This window comes from Pezoporus wallicus, unplaced genomic scaffold (genome assembly GCF_028554395.1).
Source record: "Pezoporus wallicus isolate ANWC-B61680 ecotype Strahan unplaced genomic scaffold, APGP_CSIRO_Pwel_v1 contig_3568, whole genome shotgun sequence".
NCBI lineage: Eukaryota > Metazoa > Chordata > Aves > Psittaciformes > Psittacidae > Pezoporus > Pezoporus wallicus.
This window is the reverse complement of record NW_026637826.1, coordinates 1,928,775-1,952,721: the sequence shown is the minus strand read 5'-3', so window position 1 is coordinate 1,952,721 and position 23,947 is coordinate 1,928,775. Positions and strand designations below refer to the sequence as shown.

Below are 23,947 nucleotides of genomic sequence, written 5' to 3'. Positions count from 1 at the left end.
ACATCCAGCTCCACCATCAGCCGAAGACGCTCTTGGCTGGCGCTTCTTTCGGTTTCTCAAAGACTGTTTCACCCCCTGTCCGATCCCGGCTGAATATGGAAGGTGCTGCAGAGCCCATTTGTTCTTGGAAAAGAAAACCGGGAGAGCAGTCAGTGAAGTAAAGTAGCTCACCGAACTCAGAGAGTGAAACCGGCGCTGCTGAAAGCCATACATACACGTGATAGAATACTTAAATCAACTTCCCAGACCTTCAAGGACAGTGCTCCCATCCCAAGCACACGGCAGCTGACAGCATCTGCAGGTGGTCACTGCCATAGACCGGCCCCAAATCCCTACAGGTGCTTTAGAAACCTGGAAACTACTGAGGTGCAGGCTATTACACTGAAAAGAGGTTAAGATCGGTAATTTTTCCTTATGCTGTCCCACTGGAAGTGCAGAGGCAACGCAAGTCCAGAGCACCAGGAGTGCTCAGGGCAAGCAGCTGTTCTCTTCTCTCTCAATTTCTGCCTTTTATCCCCCCCCAGTTTCTGCTTCATCTCAAACATGAAGTCCTGCAATTGTGAGGCCAGAAATCCCCAAATCTATGACCACTTAACAATGTTCGACTTGGGCAGCCACTGACATCGACTACGGTCCCAGGGCTTGGTTGGAACCTGCATTCAGAAAGCAGAGTCAGGGATCTCCCTCTGCTTTGTCCACATCAGAGCCCTCTTGGCGCCATCAGGGTGCTGGATGCAAAGCCCTGCGCAGCCAGGCCAGGCCAGGCAGTGCACTGCTGGCTGCTCTTGAAAAGAGCAATTATGACATTTTATTGTGGAAGACTGCTTGCTCATTTCCATCCAGGAGACTTACCACACTGCTTCATCACTTGGTAGGTTTTGGATTTGATTTCCTGGTTTTTGGAAAGGTTTCCTCTGGCTCCTTTGAGGTCTTCTTCCTTCATGGGAGGACGCTTCTTTTTCACGGGGGCTGGCTAAGAAACAGACGTATTGCCCACGCATCAGTATTTTGTGTTTAGAAGCACAGGGAACAAAGCTGCCTCAACCCAAAGGCTACAGCATGCAGAGTTGCTAACACAATATTCCACCTATTTGAACTCGGACTGTACACTGGGCTACTCCAAATGTTTGCACCACCATGATTTCACTGCCCTCGCCGAAATCGGTTGCCTCTATTACGGTGCTGAAATTGCTTTCTGATTGTTCAGCCTTTGAAAGGGTTGTTGAATTTTTACTTTTATTTTTGTTTTGTTTTAAAGTTCTCTCTGCCCAGCCCAGCCTGGTCATTCCGCAGGTACGGACTAGGAATTCAGGAATTTGTCCAGCATTTGGGAAGGAAAACGTCATTACCAAGCCGTGCTTGTGCCTCAGCCTACTCAGTACCTCTTTGGAAAATTAGAGATTCTGAAGTCTGGCCTGATTTAGCTGGAATAAACTGAACACTTGACCTGTTGTTACTGATCTTAAGTTTAGGTAACAAAAGTATCTGAGCACTCAACACGCTGTCTACAAGCATGTACTGAACATATCTGAAACGGTGGACCCAGAGCGTGGCGAAGGAAAGCTGATACAGGAACAGATGTATCATCAAGTGGTGCTCTGCAATGTCCAAGTACTGATCTGTTTACAGCCTACCCTATTCCTGCCTCTACATTAGGACTTCTAAGCCAGACACAATGCCAGTCACCAATTGGGAACAGCCAGCACAGTTAACGTTCCCTCTTCAGTTGACAAAGACAGATGGACAAGGTCCCACCAGGCAGACCTTGCAGCAGGGTGCAGGGGCACAGGAGATATGATTAAAAGCAAGAGACACCCCCTCCCTGCCACTCCAACACTAACGGGTTTGCACGCTGAACCATCAATGAGAAACTACTCTGACTATCGATCGCTACACATGGAGAGCTTCTGACATTGGGTTCTGGCAGCGGTGGAGCCCATTACACATTTCTAGGCGCCATCCATAAAGCTAAAAACAGTTATGGAGGGAAAGAAGCCCCTCAAGACCCACAGGTGGCAGGAGCAGCAAGTCCCAGGGAGCTTTCAGAGACAGCACATGCATGCCTGGCTCTCGGAAGGGTGGGCTGGCTGCACCGGAGCCTTCCGCATGTTTCCTGCCAGCTGTGAATTCCCAGGAACGCTCGGAATAGCTCGCTGTCAATCCCATTTGAGCGTGTTGTGGGAAACAAAACATTAACAAGACCTCTGGGGAGAACACTTTACGAGTAGCCAAAGCAAGCAATGGGAAAGGGTGGTAGCAAGTCCTTCAAAATTCCCAACAGCTTTTGGCCTGCCAGCTGTTTAACCAAACATCCCTGCAGCCATGGTTTCATTTGTCCATCGGGGATGAAAATCAGGATGCGATGGGAACAGTCCCCCATGCCCATGGCACGGTCCACAGCCAGCCAGTACAGACCTATGCTGACTCCCAGACAGAAAAGGGAACCCCCATATGCTTTGTTGACGGGAATACAAAACCTGCTAAGGTCCTTCATGCATGACTGGCAAGGGACTTCTTTCCACCGGGATGAGGGCCTTCTTGGGGACAGGGAAAGGAAAGGAGGTTCTTGAGATGCACTGAGCCGCAGCCAGGCTGAGCAGAACTGTTGAGTTTCCCCTTGGCATTTTAAAACAAACCCTTTCAAGCTTTTCCAGCACTGACTTGCTGCGGATTAGTCAGTGCCCAGCTGAAAAGCACCAATGCTGCACCGAAAGGTTACTGTGAGCCACGGAGGTGAGCCCTGGACCTGTCAGTGTCCTGGTCGCAGGACTGCTAATCGCTCCCAAGGCAAGTGCGTTTGTAAGCAGGGTTTGCCAGGAGCGATTCCCAGCTGGCACAGCAGTGCAGCCCACGCTTTATCTCCTCCTGTCAACAAGTCAGAACGCGTTGGGTCACAAGATTTATGGCTGGTTTTTAAAGTCTCTTTGGAGTCAAGAAAATCAGCCGAACTGGGCTACTCTGTGCGGCTGAAGGATTGTGCTCTTCTACCATTCCCACGTTCTTACCCCTCCATCCCATCCCACCCACCCATCATGTAAAATTCTCACTCTGCCAGGCACACGTTGTGTTGAAAACCTAAAGCTTAAGTGAAAACCTCAGTATTTCTGAGGTAATTTTGAGATCACTTTAAACATTGATTATTGGGGAACACAGTAAAGACAAACCATCAGTTACAAACTTAACAAAACGTCAGTCTCAAATACCATATCTGAACAGTTACAACTGCCAGTATGCTCCCTCCTTTCCTGCACCTGAAGTTTCACACATGTAAGCTTTACAGAGCAGCACACTCCAGTGCAGCCACATCCTTTCAAAACTACTGCCGAAATTTCCAATCACTGTCTGAGGAAGCATGCTGGAAAAGTGGAAACCATTCCTTCTGTGAACCATCCCAAACCAGAGCAGTGGAAATGGCTTTTCCCTTCCTGCAGAAATATTTATGGCAAAGCAGGCCATTTTTAAACCAGAACATTTTAAATTAACCATGTAGAGGGCAGCTGCTTTTCTTCATCACATAATCCCTCCTAGCAACTTACTTGTTAAAATACATAAGCAGAGTGTTTAAATACTTCAACACAAACAAGTCACACGAGCAGAAACACTGAATTCATGGGTTAACAACAGGAACTCGCCAACAAACTACAGAGCATCCAAAGCAGCAGCATGTTTGCCAGGCACCCTGCTCTAACGAGGGCCACATCTCCCAGTACCTGTGACATAACTGCGGTGCTCAGTCCACTGTAATCCCTTCCGAGGTTGTTTCCCTTTGATTAAATCCAGCCTGTGAGCTCTGCAAATGCCTGTTTTCTCCCTTGACTTATATAGAACATCTCACATGAAGTCATTAGATGGGTCATTTTCCCAAACCAGAACCCCGGATGATTCAGGTTGACTGAGGCTGTTGTTGTTGGAAGCGTTATTCTTAGCCATGACGAGGGTTTGCGGTATTTACTGTGCCCCGTGCCTGGGGAGGGATGGAGCTGGGACTGACGGGAGCAGACAGCTGAGGCACCGGCACCGCAGGGAAGCCCCAGCCACTACAAAAACGAATTCCTGAGACTCTGCTGGGGCTCTATTTATAACTTTAAAAGGCAAAACTTTGTTATGGCCACAAAATTGGGCTCTGAATCCTCTTGATGGGGGGGCGGGGGGAAGAAAGTGTTTGCATTCCTTTTGTAGTATAACAAAAGATGCATTTTCTAAAGATTATATGAACCTTCTATCAAAAGCATAGCATTGTGCCCTAAACCACTTTTGCACAGGGATCTTTAACAGAAGAGTATTTTGTGCTTTTAGGAGAGCTGATACATTAGGGCATGGTTTTACTTCTACAGTTCTGCTAGGCTTGTTCTGATGTCAGCTCTTACACAACAGAGAGTAAAATCACTTTCTACTTACAGCACTATTTAAGTTTGATTATCTCACCTGTCATCTGTATAGGAATAGCTTACTCAGACACGGCTACCATGTTCCCTACTACATATGCTGACAGTAGAAAAACCTTTTCCAGGGTTTTTAATGTTTAACCCATGGCTTAGTAAACAAGGGGAAATGTTTCCTCAGAACAACAGCACCTTTTAGTGAGCTAACAAAGCACAGGAATAATGTATCAACTTCAGGAAAAAACAGCAGATTTTTTTCTATTATACAAATTACTCAGATGCTTCTATACAGTTCCAGACGCATCACTGTTCTGATGCTGTTTATTACAACAGGAAAATAACATTCTGCATGGTTAAACCAAATATTTAGAATTCAAGGCACTGAGCTGTTTTTTCCCTTCAGCTTTCAGGATTGCTTCATTTAATGGGTACTAAATATTCCTCACTCACACAGATCTTACAGATGATTTGACTTCTCCTCCAAGAAAGTGCCAACATCCCTCAGTGGACGGACAGACTTGATAAGTTGAAGATTATTCTCTGAATTCCATTTAAGGTGGTGGCGGGTATGGGGCTGCCTGAAGGTAGTAGGTGGAAAGTAATCAAAGTAATGGGTAAACAGAGGAGCTACAGAGGTAGTAGTGGATCAAATCTGTGCAGGTCCAGCCCAGCGGAACACACTAAATTTCTTCCATCAAAACAGGCAGGGGTGACAGCAACAGCAGCTCACCGAGAACAGGATTTCTGCTCTACTCTTGCATAAAGGTATCAACCTCTATTTGCACCCTAAAACTTTAACATAATAACAAAAAATTGTTCACCTGCACGTGGTTGTGTTACAGCTTCACAGTGAGCCAGCTCCCTTCCTACACAGTCATCCTCATTCCTCCAGCATTCTGGAATGCCATACCTCCATGGGAAGCTGGAAAGTTAAGATGGCATCTTTCTATCCAGCAAAACAGGAAAACAAAGAAGCGAGGCTACATTCATTTTGCTGGGTATAACAAAGGAAGTCCAAGGGCTTGCTGCAGACACTGACAATCAAAGACGCTGTTTCCCAGGAGCTTAAGAGACAAGTCTGCACTACAAAGTTAGCACGTAGGAGTGACGTCTTCATCAGACAGAAGAGAATTAGCACTGCTGCCCTCTTTTCTTTCTGCATGGTTCTGGGAAGTAAAGAAGGTATTGGTCACCTCCAGCATGTTGGCTATTGGTTCTGGAACTAGACATTCCCACGTGGCCCTTTTCTGTCCTCAAGGAGGTACCACACCAGTTCTGTGACACACAGCACTGCACAAGCAAACTTCTCAACAGGATGCTCAGACGTCGTCCCTCTGCTTGAATTTCTGCTATTCGCTGCAAACAAATCAGGAGGGCAACGAGAAAAAACAGGTTAACAAGTTACTGAATTAGGCCACGCCTCTACCAAAGGGCAGGCAAATCTAGCTACTTCTGAGCTTACACATTTGTTGTTGGCAGCAACCAGAAGGTCTGGCTTTGCCTGAGCCAAAAGCAGGCTGTGACCATCGGCTGTGCAGTTAAAGCATTTTCACAGCATCCTGCACTCCCAGAAGGCCCGAGGTCAACGTGCTGCAATCCCAGGAGTTCTCAGGCTGCCCATCAAAGGTTTTATTTTCAGCATGAAAACGTATACGGTGATTCTCCCTTTGTGCACACGCAGAGGGCAAAATCCCTCCGCAGGGAGCAGATCCCAGAGGAGCCTGCAAGAATTCTTAGTCATAAACAAAATATGCTACTTAAGAACAGCAGTCCCTCCAAGTGAAATGGAACTTGCTGTTAAGGTAAGGTAACTGAAATTAATACCAACATGACAGTGCCAAAAATCAGATCTGCAGTTCAAAACCAGTAGCCAAACCAGCACTTTATGAACATTGAAACACACATTTAAACAGAACAAGTATAAAACAAGTGTACAAATCTGTAATAAGTCAAACTTTATTGTAAACCATTATACAATGTAATTACATCAGATACCCTTAAAAGTTTAAGGTAACACCACTGATTTAACAATATGGTCCAAACATAGGGCAGCAGAATACAGCTGTTGGTTTTGCTCACATAGGCTATACTCTGAATTTACTTACAAACAAACCCAACATTCAGTTTGAGACGGATACCCACGCAAGACAAACACACCTACAAAAGAGTCCCTTTTTTAAAGATACTGCAGTTTTACTTTGTAAAACCATAGTAGTAATTTTCAGTAATTGAACTGGAAACTTTACCTAAAAAAAGTCTGCACGCCTATGCTGTGGCTCTACTCTGACTCGATGTGCCTGAACATACTCACTTTCATTACTGCTTTCTCCTGTAAAAAGCACAGCAAAGTTGCAAACGTGGGTTAGTCAAGCACAGTGGCAGAAATTCCTTGTGATGCTGAGCTCTAGGCAGAGCCCATGCCTCCCTCCCCAGGCACAGCTGGAATGAGAGCAGACACCTGCGGAGGGGATTGCTTTGCATTGCTCTAATTTGCAACTCAGTTTCTGAGTTTTCCCTGAAGAAAAGCTATAGTACATTTTAGTAAGCAACATTAACAAACAGCATTTACCTACTTAAAGTAAGACAAGGGGACTTGAACATATTAAAGCCAGAACTTGAAAACCACATCTTAGACAGCACTAGTGTTTTAAGTTTATGCAGATGTGTCACAGATTCTAGAAACAGTTAATACATTTGGGTTGACCATTAGTGGTAAATTCAATCTCCACTAACACTTCTGTGTCTCTTCTTTAAGTTACAATCCCTTTCTCTTACTTCAGCATATCCTACATAGCTTATTTTCATTAAACAGAATCCCATTTCTTAAGCACAGCCTGAATTAAACCTTTCCTATGAGCTGTCATGAAGTATGTTTACCAGGCATAAATTTAGAGCAAGAATTCGAGGATACTGCAAAGTCATCATGTTCTAGTACTACTACTGGGCCAACTCTTTATGAAAAGTTTATTTCAGACTGTACAGCCAACACATTTCAATGAACAGTAAAACATAGTGAAGCACGACGCACATACTTCCTTCTCCCACATACAAGCTCTGCAGACAGAGCACTTGTGCTGCTTGCACCTACTACATGAATTCCAATTTTTATCTTATAAAGAGAGAAACTGCCGATTTTACATTTCCATCTCTTTAACATAATAAAAAGGAATGAATAGGAAAAAAAACCCCACCAACAAAACAAACAATTCCTACCCAGTTTTTGTTACTTGGCTAAGATTGTAAATAAATTTACCTTAGTAGAGAAGGGTAGAGCTGTTTTCCCCCCTCCTGTTACTACTGTGGTATTCAAAATACTTCTGTCTCTTTGGCTTACAGTGCTTTACTACATCATCTTGCTAGGCATATCAAAATCTCAAACCAAGTGACATTAAAGCACTTAAGACATGAACAATTAGGCATTCATATAACTTTGCTACAAACATCTTCAAGAAACTGCTCCATAGTGCTTTACACTGTTTTGTAGTTGGTCAATAAGTTTGAGGTCTGCTCAAAACATTTTTACATGATTAAGGCCATAATTTTATACTAACAGTTCACAGACTAAACATGAGACTAGAAACAGAAATAATTCGATAATTTAGGTAACTGGAGAAAAAGAGGGTAAAAGAAGATAAAATGAAAACTCATACAGTTAAATTCGTGTGTGCTGCTCAGTTATCTCTGATGGCTGACGAGGACAGCAAGGGCTGGGCAGTGTTGAACAGCTTTATTTCACTACCTGAAATAGAACAAATCCTACGCTAAAACATTAAAATGCTGACATCTGCAACAAGAGCCAGTCCTAGCTGTTAAGCCCCTTCCAAAAAGTGAGCTGTATGAGACTATTCTGTGGATGAAAATGAATTCTTTGAAGTACTGTGCTTTTGGAGATATGCGCCCGCCCAGTGGTACATAGTCAGTGAAGATGCAAGTCACAATCAATGAGACAAAAACCCCAACAAACAACCCCTAAAACAGAGGCAACACTGATTAGGGACATATTCTAAAGGGGGGGGGGGGAATAACTCAATTAAGCTTCCATTGTCCTTAGTTTCTAGATTTAGTCTAAAAGAAACACTAAAACTTATTGCAGTTATTACATGTCAGTGCACAGTAACAAAGGTCAGTAGCTCAACTAAACGAGCAAATATTAGGGTTGGTAAAATGTCCCGTCTAGCTGGCCGGGCACCTGAAGTCTCAGAGCACTCTGGTCACCTCAGCAGCCAAGCAATGAAAAGCAATGCTGGAGTAGTGAAAATAGGAACGGGAGCGCACAGTTCAGTATTTACTAAGGCCCGTTTAAGTGGTCTGGATAATAAATCACATTAAGACCTAGTAAATCTATAAAAAAATGTAAAAAATCTTAAAAAGTTCTGAGCAGTTTTCCAATGAAACTGTTTGGTTTAAGGCTTGGATCATTTCTGATGTCCAGATACTACAACAGATTTGCAGTTAAGGTCTGTTGTCACCTCTTGTCCTGCACAAGGTTTAACTGAGCAAGGAAAGCTGTCAGAAACAATCATTGAGAAAACATGCAAAGCTAAAGGATGTCACTGAAAACATGCTTGCTAGGTTTCAGATCAGCACGTGTTGTCAGTTACGAGAAGACAGACACTGAAAATCACAGGAATTCTGGAGTAACAATTGTGTTATACCTCTTGGGGGTTTTCTTAAGGACTAAAGGATTATCAGACTTTATGGAAATTAAACAGGAGAAATCTTTTTTCAGGATATTAAAAAGAAGACTGCTTTTCCAACAAAAACCAAGGAACAGAATTAGTTGCGATATTACAGCACAACTGCTTCAGTCAGGTCACCGTCTTGTACCATGGGCCCTATATAACAAAAAGCATAAGGAACGTTCCATCTCTTCTGGGTCATTTGAGAGGTATGCACAAGAGACTTGCAGAAACAAATAATTACAGTCATCCATAGATACTAGTTTCACAAATAACCTATCACAACAGATTTTTGTTATACACTAAAGTGCACGTTTGTCAAATATGCAAACACCACCTCCTATTAAAAAAGGTATTGTCAAATTATGTGGTCAGAAGCACACTTAGAACTGCATTTTTTTGTGGTATTTGGTGACTTCAGCACTGACAGAGCTCTTCTCTCTGCAATCCCTTTGTCTTAAACCAGGACACAAGGATAAATAAGATTTTTACTACAAATCTTTTGACCTGCTCTGCACAAAAAAAGGGAACTGCACCCTTTTTTCTGACAAAGAGAATCTTTAAATACAACTGTATGAAAATATAACTTAAATATAAAATAGTCAAATAGATTTGAGGAGACTTGGAAAAAAATCTTTGTTCCACCTATTAGTTCCATAGGTACCCGGTAGCAAGTAAACATTTGTACTTAAAAAAATAACGTTAAGTTACAGCTTGTAACCATAAACTATTCTGCTCTAGGAATTATGCTGCAAAAGCCAGTTTTAGTAATAAAACACACTCCTTTAACTTAGTTGATTCTGATGCCTTTTCGAGAACATCTTAAACTGCACCATCGGTAACCACAAGTGAAAGATTGCTGCATCTGCTTCCTGGGATCTTCTCTGATGTGTCAGATACAAATCCCCTTAGCGACTAGTCCTTAACAACGCTGTATTTTTCACACATGATGGAAACACATTCTTGCATATTGGTCAGTGTGTCTGTAGTGCAACTGAACTGGAAGCCTTCCAACCATCTGCGTTCTGTTGGTAGACCTTGCTTTTAAGTCACTTTGTATGAAAAGGGAGACGCAATTGCAACATTAAACACCACCGACTGAAGTTTTTGCCATGAAACCTGCAAATACACAGGTCAGGGAATTTGTCATACAGGCAGACCAAAGCGATGCTTCTTCTTTTTAATGGGTTTTAAGTTGGTCAGTCTACGCAAGTCCTCTTCAGCATCTGATTCCTCCATCTCATCGTCTGCTGAAATAAGGATCTAAAAACAAATTACAGCTTCTGAGTAACATGGACCAAAGTCACACCCTTTCTTCGTTCTACTTTTAACCTTTTTTCATGCTTGCAAAGTACCTTATTGTTTACTCAAGAGCAAGCTTACAGAACACAGTTTGGCTTTACTGTCAGTACCATCAAACAACATCAGACATCCCCTCTGGAACCTCTAGTATATTTCAAAGAAAGATGCATATGTATTAATGTCTACTAAAGTCACTGACTCTAAACCCAAAGAACTGATAAAGAAAACCCCATATAAATAGTACTGTCTGTAACACAGAAAAGTTACGTTAACCACCTAAAGCTAAAACAACTTACCTTCTAAGATACCACACATCATTCATCTGAACTGAAAACTGCCCACTTAATATAATTTAAAACAAAATTATGCTAAAGCAAGGATATAAATACTTCTCCAAAGTCAGGACAGTTGCCTCCACCAGCTTCCTCTTTAAGCTTTAAACTCTCTAAGCTAGAATTGTCTATTAGTTTTGTATTCTGTGTGGGCTTTCTCAGAAGCATCTGTAACACAGCTCACCTCTGATATTCACACATATTATGATGTCTTCCTGCTCGTCTGGAGAGAAGATAACTACCATTAGTGGTGCAACAATGCCATTCTGCTGAACTGGATTTCAACTGCAAATGCTAGGAACTACCATTAGAAGTACATGAGGGATGAACTGGATTGATACTGTATTAATTGCAATAATTAACTGTACATACTTCTGACTCTGACTCTTCATGTGATGCTGCTCTCCTGTATCGGACTTTACTTCCATTTCTTGAATCTTGTCCTGCTTCCTTTTCTTCAAGTTTAGCTTTTGTCTTCCCTTTCTTCATAAGAAAATTATCTACTACCCAGAACATTAATGCCTGTTAAGGACAAGGGAGAAGCGACAGTTCAGTGTTCCTCAGAGTAGTACATGTTCATTTAGTCAGTATTTGGATAGAATTAGGAAAACTTGGCAAAAATTGTGAACTGGCCAAACAGGTACAATCTTTTACAGGCATAGCTGATTACACACTGCATGAATGCTCTAGAAAACAGCTACTTTATTCCTTTATAGGACAGAAGAAAATAAGAAAAGTAGCTGTTATTCAGAGTGATCATATATTAACTTTTCACGTAGAAATGTGACCGGTTTAGACAGACGTCTTAGCACAACAGACTTTAGGTTCTCAAAGGATAAAATCAATGCTTGAACAAACTGATGAAAGAAAAGAAAACACACCGGCAGTTATTAAATACAAGGACACCCACCACCTCTGGTTCTAGGCCCTAAATCCCAGATTGCTAGGAGAGTTTACTTTGGGAAGGATGACTGCTCACTTGCCCTTTTCTTCTGCTCTGTCATAGGCCAGCCACTATTTGCTATGGTCAGACACAGGATACTTCACAGAACAGCTATCCATAGACCAACTGTTTCCCAAAGCAAATTTCATTGTAATTTTATAACCTCTATGGCAGTATTTCAGTATTACATTCAATCTACTGAAGTCATCATACCAAAGAAGCATTTCTGCACCTCTCCTGAGCCTGGTTACTTGGCTTAATATGGATTTCAGCTTTGTAAAATCTACGTAGCCAGACATCTTATTCATTCTTTAACACCCTTCCTCTTGAGAACTTAAGCACCAAGGTACACTGTGCTTTAAGGACTAATGTTAACTAACAAACACACGGCTGAAAGATATCCAAGTAAACATCTCACAGAAGCATGAAAGTTGTACTAACATTAACAAAGAAGGGAACTATCAGCATGACGATAGCCAGCTCCAGCTGGGGGTTCTCTATAGGGTTCAATAAAGCTACCTGTGAAAAGAAAAGGATCAAGTTCAAATCATAGCAGCATGTGCACATAACTGGATTAGTAAGTGCAATTGTTCATGTACCAGCTATTGCTACAGAAACAATTCATATGAACCAAAAAAGGACAGCTTTGCAGAAAAGGAAAGTACTGAGGACAGCTTATAAATCACCACAGATACTAAGCGGGGCTGGCAAGAAACTTCTCTCTGTCACGTTTGTTTACAGAAGTCTGAAAAGCTGTGTTGGAATCATCCCGAACATTTCAGAGCTGCACGTTCCCCAGGAACAGAATTCATAAACAGAACAGAGATTTACAAAACACACAAGATGGGTCCCAAAGTAGTCCAGAACGCACAATAGGACTCACTGGTTTTAATGGGCTATAACACTAGGCACTATTACTTTGAGTAATACATTGCCCACATTCTGTCAAAATTATTCGTTATCAGCAATGGCTTCACTAATCCATCGCACAGTCTACATCTATTAAAAAGGTCAAGCAAGGAAAATCTGTTAAAATACTGCAAATCCAAAATAGCTGTAAGTAAGGGTTAAAGAATTAAGAAAAAGAAGAATAACTTTGGGGCTTCAAGAGCACTCAGACAAGGAGAGAGAATAAAATTTTAGATACTGCAGTATATAAAACCCCCTCCAAAATATGGTGGGATGCTCCTGGCAATGGATGCCAGAAAGCCGAAGTAGTAGCCTTAACTAGTGTCCTAATCCAACAAAACCAACATACCAGTACCAGAGTTACATGGCATTGACTGTAGATAGTTATGATGCTTGAGCCAAACCAATAAACACTATTAGAAGTCTATTGCTTTACAGCTTCCACCTGAAATTCGTGTCTGTAAAATGCTGTAAAAATACAAACCTCTTTCCACTGAGGTATAAGCAGCACTATAATGATGATGGTTTTCTCAAATGTCATAATCAATATGTACAGAGCACATTGGCCCACCCAAGCAGTGCACTGCAGTGGGTCACCTGCAGGAAAGAAGAAAGGTTCTATATATGCACAGGGTTGATTTGACTTCACAGTAAACATTTTAGATAAGCAGTATAAGAAGAGGCAGGGCAGCTATGTCCTCTTAAAGTGCCTTCTCCAGTCTCCTTGGTGCTGCTCCTTCCCCTCCCTCAGCCTCACCACAACTTGCAGAAACTATCAGTTAGAACCTGAATGTAACAGGGCTTTATCCAGTTCAGCAGTACCTGGTTATACATAATGCTGATGAAAGCAAGACAGACATGGCTGTGTTACTTTTGTTTCTCATCAAATTGTTATTCTTGACCCTCTACCATGAAGCATTAGTTTCTTAATAGGGAAACATAGCTGAAGAAAAACATATATCCCTTTAGTCTAAGCAGAAAGGTGAAGATTTCTGCTGTTCTCCCAGGGCTACCTTAAACATTTTTTTCTCTCTACAAAGTTGGTTACCATAACTAACCAATCATAACTGAAGCAACAGATGCAAGAGATGCTATGAAGAATTCAACTGAACAAAAAAATTAAGATGATCACATTTTAGTTTCAATCTGAAAGGGTCTGAAACTGTACAGCACTCATTGTGGCAGAGTGAAAACCTGAGTCTATTAAGTTATCTGTCAGGACAGAACAACAAATATTTGAACATGAAAACTTATGTAGACTACTATGAAAGCAATGAGAGAGGAAAGGACAAAAAAATAAAGGGATAAAAGAGGACTGATAAGCCCAGCAAGCTTCGCAGGTGAGGTTAAAGCAGCACTTCACTGGAAACCAAAAGGAAGCTTTGGAGGGAGGTGTTAGCTCTTTGTTCTTCACAATAGCTTCCACATCTTCAAAGCCAGCTTAAAACTCACGGTCTGGGGATGAACAATTAAATAAAATTCAGATGCTTTTATGTATTTGGAATGCAGAGTGGAGAGTTGCTACTTCCTTTTCTGAAATATTTCTGAAAGGCTTTCAGTATTAATACCTGGTAACAGTCTTGAGAGTTACTGTTTGCTGCTTAAATGCTATGAAGAAAAACATGAATCAGACTGGGGTCCAAACCAAAGAGAACTTTCTAAACAAGTTTTACAGTAAGAGCTAGCGATCAACACTCAATGGCCCAAGAGGGAAATGGTTTAAATGTTCAAGTTTTGCTGTTATACACCAGAGTTTATAGCTTCTGTTTAAAAAAAAAGTTAGAAAATTGAAGAAGGGAACCATCAGTATCTAAGCTGAGCAACTGTGATTCTGCTGAAGACACAAGGCCTGAATCAGATTTGAGAATTACAGCTTAGCAATTAATTTCTATACTCCACATTTTTATTAGCATTCTCTAGCTTTATTAACTACCTTTAGCTACAGATCTACCACTGAAACTTTACCGGTTTATTCTAAGCTCTTTTCCAACCTGTATTTCATTTATAAAAGCACAGACAGCTATAGCAATTTGCACCTATTCCAACTCTGTCACATGAGATTTCTGAACGTCCAGGAATTGTGAAACTCTGTATTAAGAGTGTTGTGTGCTATCGCCAGTGAACGTTTTGTTCAGTGGCGGTTTTGTGGGGAGGGTTGTCTGTTTTCCTTGGTGTATGACTGAAATTAGACATTGCATATGTTACATTCTACCTAAGGGTTTTGTGTGCCCTACTGCTTCTACAAAATGATCTCTCAGCTCTAACTACAAGCAGGGACACAGGGGTGTTCTTTACTTTGAATTTACCAAATCTTTTGACAACGTCCCGAAAGCACCCCTGTAGGTAAGTTGAGGAGATACGGACTGGATGGGTGCATGTACAACGCTGACAGAAAGCAAAAAAGCTTTCACAGTGGCAATGGTTAAGCACTGGAGTAGGTTACTCAAAAGGGTTCTTAAATATTAAACCATGGATAAATTAAAAGCTGGACTGGAGCCACCCTGAACAACCTGCTGCAGCTTTGAAGTTAACCCTGCTTCAAGCAGGAGGCTGGATCAGATGATCTCTGGAGAAAATTTCCAACCAAGCTTTTTTTTACCATTTTATAAACTATGCAATTCAAGGGGAAAAGTGGAAGTTAATAACATCACCAAGGAGGTGCTCCCAAGAATATCTGCGACATTTGTACATTCAAAGATTCAAATTACAATGCTCCTGCTGAAACCATAAAGCTCCACTTTCTAAAGTCTGACAGTCTCTCAAATTCTGATTTTATACCAGTCACGTATGAACTACATGTCTAGAATAAAACAGCAAGTCAGAAGAAATCTTACTGCAAGAAAAAGTGCATAAAGACTGAAACCAAAGAAACGTTGAATCTTCAGTGGCAACTGCTGGGCAGAGAAAAACTAGTCTGTAGTAGCATAAGCTACCTGCATCAGCCACTTTGCAAGTTCATGTTTACAGACAGCTCTTGAACAAAATACCTGTGATTCTTCTGTCCTGGAACTTCTCTCTGTTGCTCAAATCCCAAGAAGCTTTCTCAAGAAAATGCCAAATCACAGAACTACTCCAAAATAAATTACAGAAGTTTTAAAGTAAGTCCCATCTACCCCATACGGCTCTGCAAGTCACAAAGAGCTAGGAGGGAAGAGATGCATCAAAGGCAATTTCAAAGCTTTGCCATCTGAGAAGCAAGGACAAGGAAAGAGACCACAGCACAATTTAGCTGCCAATAGAGCTCGTTGTCCCCAAGAGGGATTTGGTCACCTGTTTTCTACTCACAGCAGCTAAAGCAGCCTAAGACAAGAAGGGAAGGAGAATGCAGGGAACATTCTTCTTGCTACAGATCATGACTGTTCTTTACATACTCAAACATATTAACTGATTTTGCACTTCTATTAAAATCCAGCTGCTGATGTAAGGAATCTGAAATCACAAAACTGGAAATATGAAGACAAATCTAATACTTTTAAATGCTGACATAAAAAAGCCCTGGAGGGAGTGCCATGCTACTTTGTTCAGAAATGAGCGTGCAGCGCTGCTTTGCTGTACAAACAGCAGCCATTTATGAATGCTGGTATCTGGTATCTATTCTTTCCTTGAGGCATTTATGTTGAAAAACTGTCCTCCATATAAAGAAGAGGCTTTTAAAGCCAGCAGGACACTGCTATTTTTGTGACAGCTTCAAGTAGTGAATCACCAGGGATCAAGTAATAGAGCTAAGAAGGGAAATGAGCTCACAGTGAGAATTAACTTGAGACAAATGATTATTTAGGCTCTAGAAACATAAACATGGCTCAATCACAAGAAGAAACTTGTTAGGGGTGTGGGGGAGACACGGGACTGCTGTTTGCCCCTGCTTGCAAACAAACTAAGTCACTCTGATCTCCAAGCTGAGGACTTGACTTTACCACTTCAGACAAAACACCACAAGTTTCCGATACCTCTCAACAAGCAGAGCCTTCACCACCCATGCATGCTAAACATCCGTATTTCATTTCAAAATACTAAGTCTAAATACACTTGCGACCCCACAGGACTAAACTTTAGCTCCCTCTTCTACCCTACTTCATTATTTTAAATAATCTTATGAAAAATAAGTTTTCTTGGGGGCAAAGGGAAAAATTTTAAATAAACTGATGACATGAAGGTTGTTACATCAGAAGCAACAGCAGTATTTAACAGGGCAGCAAACAATCCAATGCAACTTGTCCTTTCAGGCAGATTTCTAACATAGTCTAACCCTACTAACCTCACAGCCATTACCAATAACTTTCCATCTGCTATTTGTCTTTATACCAGAAGGCTCTCCCACATGATTAACAGAAATCAGATTTACAATATGGTTTTTAATAGTCTTTATGATGGCTTGATTAAAACACCAACACACTAAGGCTGGGACAGCACATTAATGAAGATACAGAAAAGAGTCACTAATAAAATGATCTGATATTGGAAAGAACAACTAAGTAAAGAGGACTCAGACAGTTTCATACATAGCTTACACACACACACACAGAAATACTTCGAATCATAGAATAGTTAGGGTTGGAAAGGACCTTAAGATCATCCAGTTCCAACCCCCTGCCATGGGCAGGGACACCTCACACTAAACCATCTCACCCAAGGCTCTGTCCAACCTGGCCTTGAACACTGCCAGGGATGGAGCATTCACAACCTCCCTGGGCAACCCATTCCAGTGCCTCACCACCCTCACAGGAAAGAATTTCCTCCTTAGATCCAATCTAAACTTCCCCTGTTTAAGTTTGAACCCATTACCCCTTGTCCTACCACTACAGTCCCTAAGAATAGTCTTGAAGGCTGCTCTGAGGTCTCCACGCAGCCTTCTCTTCTCCAGGCTGAACAGCCCCAACTTTCTCAGCCTGTCTTCATACAGGAGGTGCTCCCGCCCCTGATCATCCTCGTGGCCTCCTCTGGACTTGTTCCAACAGTTCCATGTCCTTTTTGTATTGAGGACACCAGAACTGCACACAATGCTCCAGGTGAGGTCTCACAAGAGCAGAGTAAAGGGGCAGGATCACCTCCTTCGACCTGCTGGTCACGCTCCTTTGGATGCAGCCCAGGATACGGTTGCTTTCTGGGCTGTGAGCACACACTGCAGCTGGCTCATGTTCATTTTCTCATCAACCAACACCCCCAAGTCCTTCTCTGCAGGCCTGCTCTGAATCTCTTCTCTGCCCAACCTGTAGCTGTGCCTGGCTTGATAAACAAGATCTTCTGATTCAGAATGATAATAACAGAGCAGTTGCAGCCCACCTCCACCACAGAACACAAGTAACAAGGTTCCCTTGTTGATTTTAAGGGCTGAGTTGCTCCATTCACAGATGCCTCACAGCTAATTAAAATAAAATCAGGTTCATTTTTGAAGTCAGTAAGAGACAGAATGAATACACTCCCCACATCTTCCCATCCACACAGACTTCTTATTGTTAGAAGGACATGAAAATGAGAACAGACTACAGAAAAAAAAAAAAAAACAGAATGCTATTTCTTAGGAAGAAATAAAATCTGGTATTTGATGTGATTACAAACACCTATGTATAATTTTAATAGATACACCAAGTTTCTTTACTCTGAGTGGAAAGCCAGTTTTATATGGGCTATAATCTGTCTTTAAATGGCTTCAATCCAACCAGCTATCAGAAAATAGGACTTTGGGCAACAGTCTCAAAGCTCTGTCAGAAGGGATATCACAACAGTGTCTCAGCCCTTTCCTTGCCCTTTTCCCTTCCCTGGGCATTGCTGCTTATTTAAACCCTTAGAGACCCAAGTCTGGAGACTGATCTGGGGGAACTATTTACTCTTCTACATATGGTGAAGTTTCTGCTCTCTGAATCAGTTCCATGAAGAGTCAGATGTTCACCAGGCCAAAGAAAAGAGTGTATATACTGGACTGTGGCGTGTGGCAATAAAAAGCCGATAACCAGAGTTGTGACACTGCTGATTTAAACAGCTTGAATGGCCACAAATGTTACCCTAAAAGATACACATTAAATCTACATAAATCTAAGAAAAAAGAAGAAAAAAAGCCCTAATGGTGTATACAGTTATTTCTCCTAAGATAGATGCTTGTCATCACCACTATTTTAAACCTCTGGCATTAAAGCAAATAGCAGTTAATGCTATTCAGTTGTAAACTTCCCAAGCTCTTGAAATAGTTCATCTTGGCAAGGCCTTTACTTACTTATTCTTAATTCTGTCAGCCACTTAGGATCATTAAAACCGAAGAAACCTACAGATCCTGAAAGCCTACCACCGATAACTATGGAATTGCTATGAAAGCTTTTACTTATCTTTTTTTTCTCCCAAACCATAGGGAATTTTTATTTGTTTCTCTCTGATGAAGAGCCATAACTGCTGTCTTATGAGGCAATCTCTCCACCCATTCCTATCTCAAGGAGCTTCAAATGTAATTTTTAGCATCTATACAGAACTTCCATTCCCCACCAGCCAGACTAAGCAATCTGAAAATACCAGGTTGAACAGAATTAAATGTTGATGTGTATGATACTCATTTGCACCTGCAAATCCACAACCTGTGCACATCAGTGGACTTCCATGGCTAACATAACAGAAGATAAACCCCACAGCTTCATGTGAAAGTGATTTCACTAGCCTATTCCCTAGCCTGCTCGAAAGACATGCATTTTTCATCAATGATACAAACCCTGCATGCAGGAGTTTGAGTGATCACTACTTTAAGACAAGCACAGGTCATCCTGCCATTCTCTTCACTGAAGGTACGTGGCTGTTCATTTTAAAGAGGGCTGGCAGAGCTCTTAGCCCATATCATCAGACAATGGCATGCGGTTCAGTGAAGGCTTTAATAGGAAATGACCTTCCACCTATCATTTATTTAAAAGTGCTTCAGAGTAAATGTATCAGGCTGTTCTTTTTTCCACAACATCAGCCACTATCGCAATTTGTTCACCACTCCCAGAAAATAAAAAGGATGTTCAAGCAGTTGGTGTGAACTTGCAAAATGCTTAGAGAGTTGCTGAGCTTTCTAACGCAGAAGATGCATGCCGAGATACAGAACTTAAAAGAACCCTTATGAGAAGTCAAATGTTAAGGTGACCATTATAATCACTGTTTAACGATTTTAAGATGAGTTAACCATTAGCTGAAATATTCTGAGATTCCATCCTGAAAGTCATTTCAGTGCAAGAACAGAAACATTTACCATATTCACCAAAGCGAAGGGACTCCCACTGCTGCCACTCCACAATGCTGCTGACTGCACGTATACCAATGTAGATTAACAGCATCCCTAATGTGGCATCTAACAAGAAGTTGATAAGGTACCTGAAAGGAAAAATGCAAAAGAAAACAAGGAGCAGGGTCCATTTTATTCAAGATTTAGGGTATTTTAACACCGTGATGGCTAGAAGATCTGTACATATGTTGAGAAGCCAGAATATCGAAAGTAATAATTTACCAGCATCCATAGTGACATTATTAGCCTAAAATTTAAACAGGCTTAGCAGAGTCTCAATATTTTGTTTCTGTCAATGTTAAGCTCCAGCCTCTATTTTCATGTGTGCACCTATGTACTCTGTATAAATGCCAATATTAATTTTACTCCTTTAAATTAAATCCAGATTTCCATTTCACCGTTGCTCAGGTCACTCTGCATGGAAAGCCTGCATCTGAGCAAAATTAAAGGAAGAAGAGGAAAAGGAATCTTACTTCTTCTTCAAGCAACTGGAGATCACTACGAGTTTCAAATTAATTCTTAAGTTCATTAAATGGTTCACCTGAAATTCAGAGCATTTTGTAAGTGAATCTGGTTTTTATTTGCTATCACCAAATGTACTGAATGAAACAGCAGGGGAGAAAGAGCCAACCATAAGACACACAGTAAATCCCTGCTACTGAGATTCTTGTTTGGTAATTCCAAATAGTTAAGGTAAACTCTAGAGCTATAGGAACTTATCTGCACAGATAAAAATAGCAAATCAGAGAACTGTGGGCTTTTGCTAGCTGTGGAGCAAATCCCTGCAGACAAAACTAGGAGAAAATGGAAAGCAAAGAAAGGGTATGTGCGTTCAGATCAGTAAAGGAGCAGTTGCTCTGACCCCCAAAATCCCATTCAAGAGCAGCTCACGAATACAAATGAAGCGCTCATGCCCTTATTCGGCCAAGACTTACCCATAAACTTTCAGAAAATAAAATAAAACAAAAATAGTTATTTTCTAATAGGAGTTGTAATGAACTTCGTATTGGACAAACATTAAACCCAAAGTTTAGGGTTTGGCAGAGGAACGGCAGCATTCACAAGAACACAAGTCATTCTAAGGCCACAAGGGGCTGCTCTAAGTCTACAGCAGTAAGGCAGCCATGAGGAGCAGGGAGAAGAGATGTGCCAACACCTATTTCACATCAAATTACAGAGCAGGCCAAGTACGCCCGATATTCCCAAGCACATCAGGCTCGGGACACGTAGGTAACATGCTCATTCTGTCATGCACCGCATTAACCCTGCTCAGGTGTCACCGGGGCACTGGCACTGATAACAAAAGCTGCTGCCACTATCAGATAAATGCATTTGGCTGAGTTCAGTGAGTAAAAGGCTGGGTTCATACAACCTTCCCCGTGTGCCGTGCACAACCAGCCCACTACCCTGCACTACACAAGGAGGGTGCTGTTTGCTTGCTCTGCTTAAAATCCTTCAACCAACCACCCATCTGTCCAGGTGTTTCAACAGATGTTTTATCAGCTTTGCTATTATCACACACCTGCCTGAACTACAGCACTGCATTTCCAAACCCAAATGGCAACTTCCAATTGTGGGTTTTGTCCAAGCTTTGAACCATGATGCTTTCCAAACGTACATTTTCTGGGTTTGCTCTGAAAACAGCCCACAAACTACAAACCAGGAAAGAACAGAAAGCTATCCATGTTTGAATTTCCTCAGCAACATTATTACTATTTAAAGTCACAGACAGAAACATGGCTTTTACTCACTAATTTTGACCCACTTGGCACTTAGAATATAATATTCCCAAGAAACACAAGTGGCTTTGGTTAATACTACATCCTATTTTTTCTGCTAACAAGGAGGACCTGTGCCCTTGTCCAAGCAATTATATTGTTACCCTGAGAACAGTGAAGAACAGCTCTCTGCCTCACCCTCTTGGTCTGTATCATGCTACACTTACATGAAGTGCATTTGAAAATAAAGCTATGTAGAGCGCATTAAAACGTGTAGAATGGAACACGTTAGGAAGCCTTTCATTTTGAAAACTCAGCACACAGCACAGCTATTGTCAATTTAAAAATACTCGAGCTCTACCTTCAAACGCTGACACTTTTAGGCGAGCTGGGGTAAGCTTCCTCAAATATATATTTCAATATATAAAACCAGAATGAAAGCAATTTGCACCTGCCAGTTTTTAAACCTATCAGGGTAAGCAAGGGAAAATCCTACAATGATGCCTGATATTACTGTAACCCTCAATTATAATTTAAGCTTTACCGTTATTGTGTTAAAACAAAGGCATTTTCCCCACCACAATGGTTTATGGAGGGAAGAGGAAAGCAGTGTTTTACTTGGTGATTTATAGCATATAAGAACGCAGAAGAAACTGAGGAAGAATAAGAGAAATAAAACAGGCTTGTGAAGCAACACAAGCATTTCCTTGGGCTGTGTAGCTTCTTTGTTTAGGAAAGGACAACAGTGAGCAGATGCCATTGAAGGATCTGGATTGCTTTTAAAGGGCACATTATCAGGCTTTTTAAAGTAATTTCACAGCTTCTATTACCAGGAACGTGTAAGCTTCTTTGAGCATAAGCCCTATGAAGAACAAACCCAAACAATTACCATTTGCTTCAGGAGCTCCTGTAAAGAGCCTGGCAGGGTCCTAGTCATAAAATCTTCAGGTTTAATATACTACAGTGAAATGCTTATCTACTTAGTCACACTGCTCCAAGCGTGACATTGCAAGATTAATTTGTGCACTAACTGCCTGGGTGCAGAGCAATATTTCCTGTTTGAACCTAATGAAATAATACTGCAGTAGCTACTGTAGGGTTTAGAAGAAAATACAAGCATGAATGATTTTTGCTAAGGATCCTTGAAAGCAACCTGACTTATTCATTTCCTTTGGTCCCTAGCACCTCCTCCAGCAGACTCATGTTACAGCCTGCATCCTAAATCCTCATTCATTAACTGGAGGGGAAGAAGCAGTAAGAGTTTACTCTTGGTCTAAAAGATTTATAGACAGCCCCCCCCCCCCCCCCCCCCCAAAAAAAAACAACCCTTCTCAGGTCCTGCCAGCTGTGAACTAAAAAGAGCAGAACTCTGATCCTTGATTAACTCAGGTTAAGGCACAGGTTTTTGAAAGTGATTTCTACCATGAAAATAGGTTGCTCAGCCCTGTCTTGCATTATTGCCCAGGTACACCACCAAACACAACTGCAGAGCTTCCATAAAGACCAATATTCCGAATTTAAACACTTACAGTGAACAGGGGTCTTCTTCTGTAAGGTCTGATAGATAGACATTTGCGAAGTGGATGAATAACATCCCTATGGCTTGCTTGGAAGTATCTAAAAACCTGTACGGAGTCAAAACAGTTTTTAAGACAGACAAAAACGTTTACATGACAGCCAGACACTGCAAATTTATGTTAATTAAAATTCCATCTCAATTATTCATTTGTTTTCCTCAAATGAGACCACCAGAATGATGAAGTGCCCCGGAATTTAGCTTGTTTAACAATGTTCCACTTTAAATTCTGCCCCCTTTTTTTCCCTGGAACATTGCAAACAATAAACCAAATCATACTAACTTGAAACCTTACCATTGTAAATTTCAAGTCCAGAGATATCCTCTTGGTATCATATGTATTATTCAAGAGCTAATCCTCACTAAACCTAGCTAAGTCTTTAATAACCTTGTGTAAACAATGAGGATCCCAGTCTCATGAGATACTTCAGTCCCTTTATGCATTTTTAGCAAGTTTATGGCAGGGACAAAACCAACATCCTCATCATGTGCTTGCTGGTGAGCAGTTTAATAGCTGACTAATAATGAGTCGTTTAGCTAGAGTACCTTGCTAAAAAGCTAACATCTTTCAGCCAACAGCATGAAGTGGTCTCACCGATTTTTATCTGTAGTACAACAGCTTAGACCACACTACAAAAGAATTACAACCTTGAAAATAGTTTGCTATTTTCAGGGAAAACCAGAAAAAAGCACTTAAGCACTGATTCAGTATTGACTCCAACCCTTTATCATCACCCTTTGCACAAAACCAAAACTCCCAGTGGATGTTTCATTGGATGTTTCATTAGATGTTAAATAAAGGGATTGTGTAAAAAGTATTCTGTAGGCAGGAGTGTGTTCTTTATAACAGACCAACACCCCTTCTG

The 23,947-nt window shown here is 41.3% G+C and overlaps 1 protein-coding gene across 2 annotated transcripts in view; it reads right to left on the bottom strand.

Annotated features, from left to right (window-relative positions):
* Window positions 1-23,947, bottom strand: part of LOC130598378 (musculoskeletal embryonic nuclear protein 1) — a 42,216-nt gene continuing 18,269 nt past the window's right edge. The window contains exons 3-11 of one of the 2 annotated variants that reach the window (XM_057407744.1): window positions 23,035-23,130; window positions 19,755-19,876; window positions 13,032-13,144; window positions 12,080-12,157; window positions 11,068-11,217; window positions 10,214-10,324; window positions 1,360-1,371; window positions 853-973; window positions 1-123 (exon numbers count right to left, since the gene is read on the bottom strand). In XM_057407744.1, the coding sequence (XP_057263727.1) occupies window positions 17-123; window positions 853-973; window positions 1,360-1,371; window positions 10,214-10,324; window positions 11,068-11,217; window positions 12,080-12,157; window positions 13,032-13,144; window positions 19,755-19,876; window positions 23,035-23,130 (910 nt within the window). In that variant the 3' untranslated portion in view covers window positions 1-16. Of the gene's footprint in view, window positions 124-852; window positions 974-1,359; window positions 1,372-3,710; window positions 3,990-10,213; window positions 10,325-11,067; window positions 11,218-12,079; window positions 12,158-13,031; window positions 13,145-19,754; window positions 19,877-23,034; window positions 23,131-23,947 lie in introns of those variants that run through there. The other variant, XM_057407743.1, reaches the window with a different exon arrangement.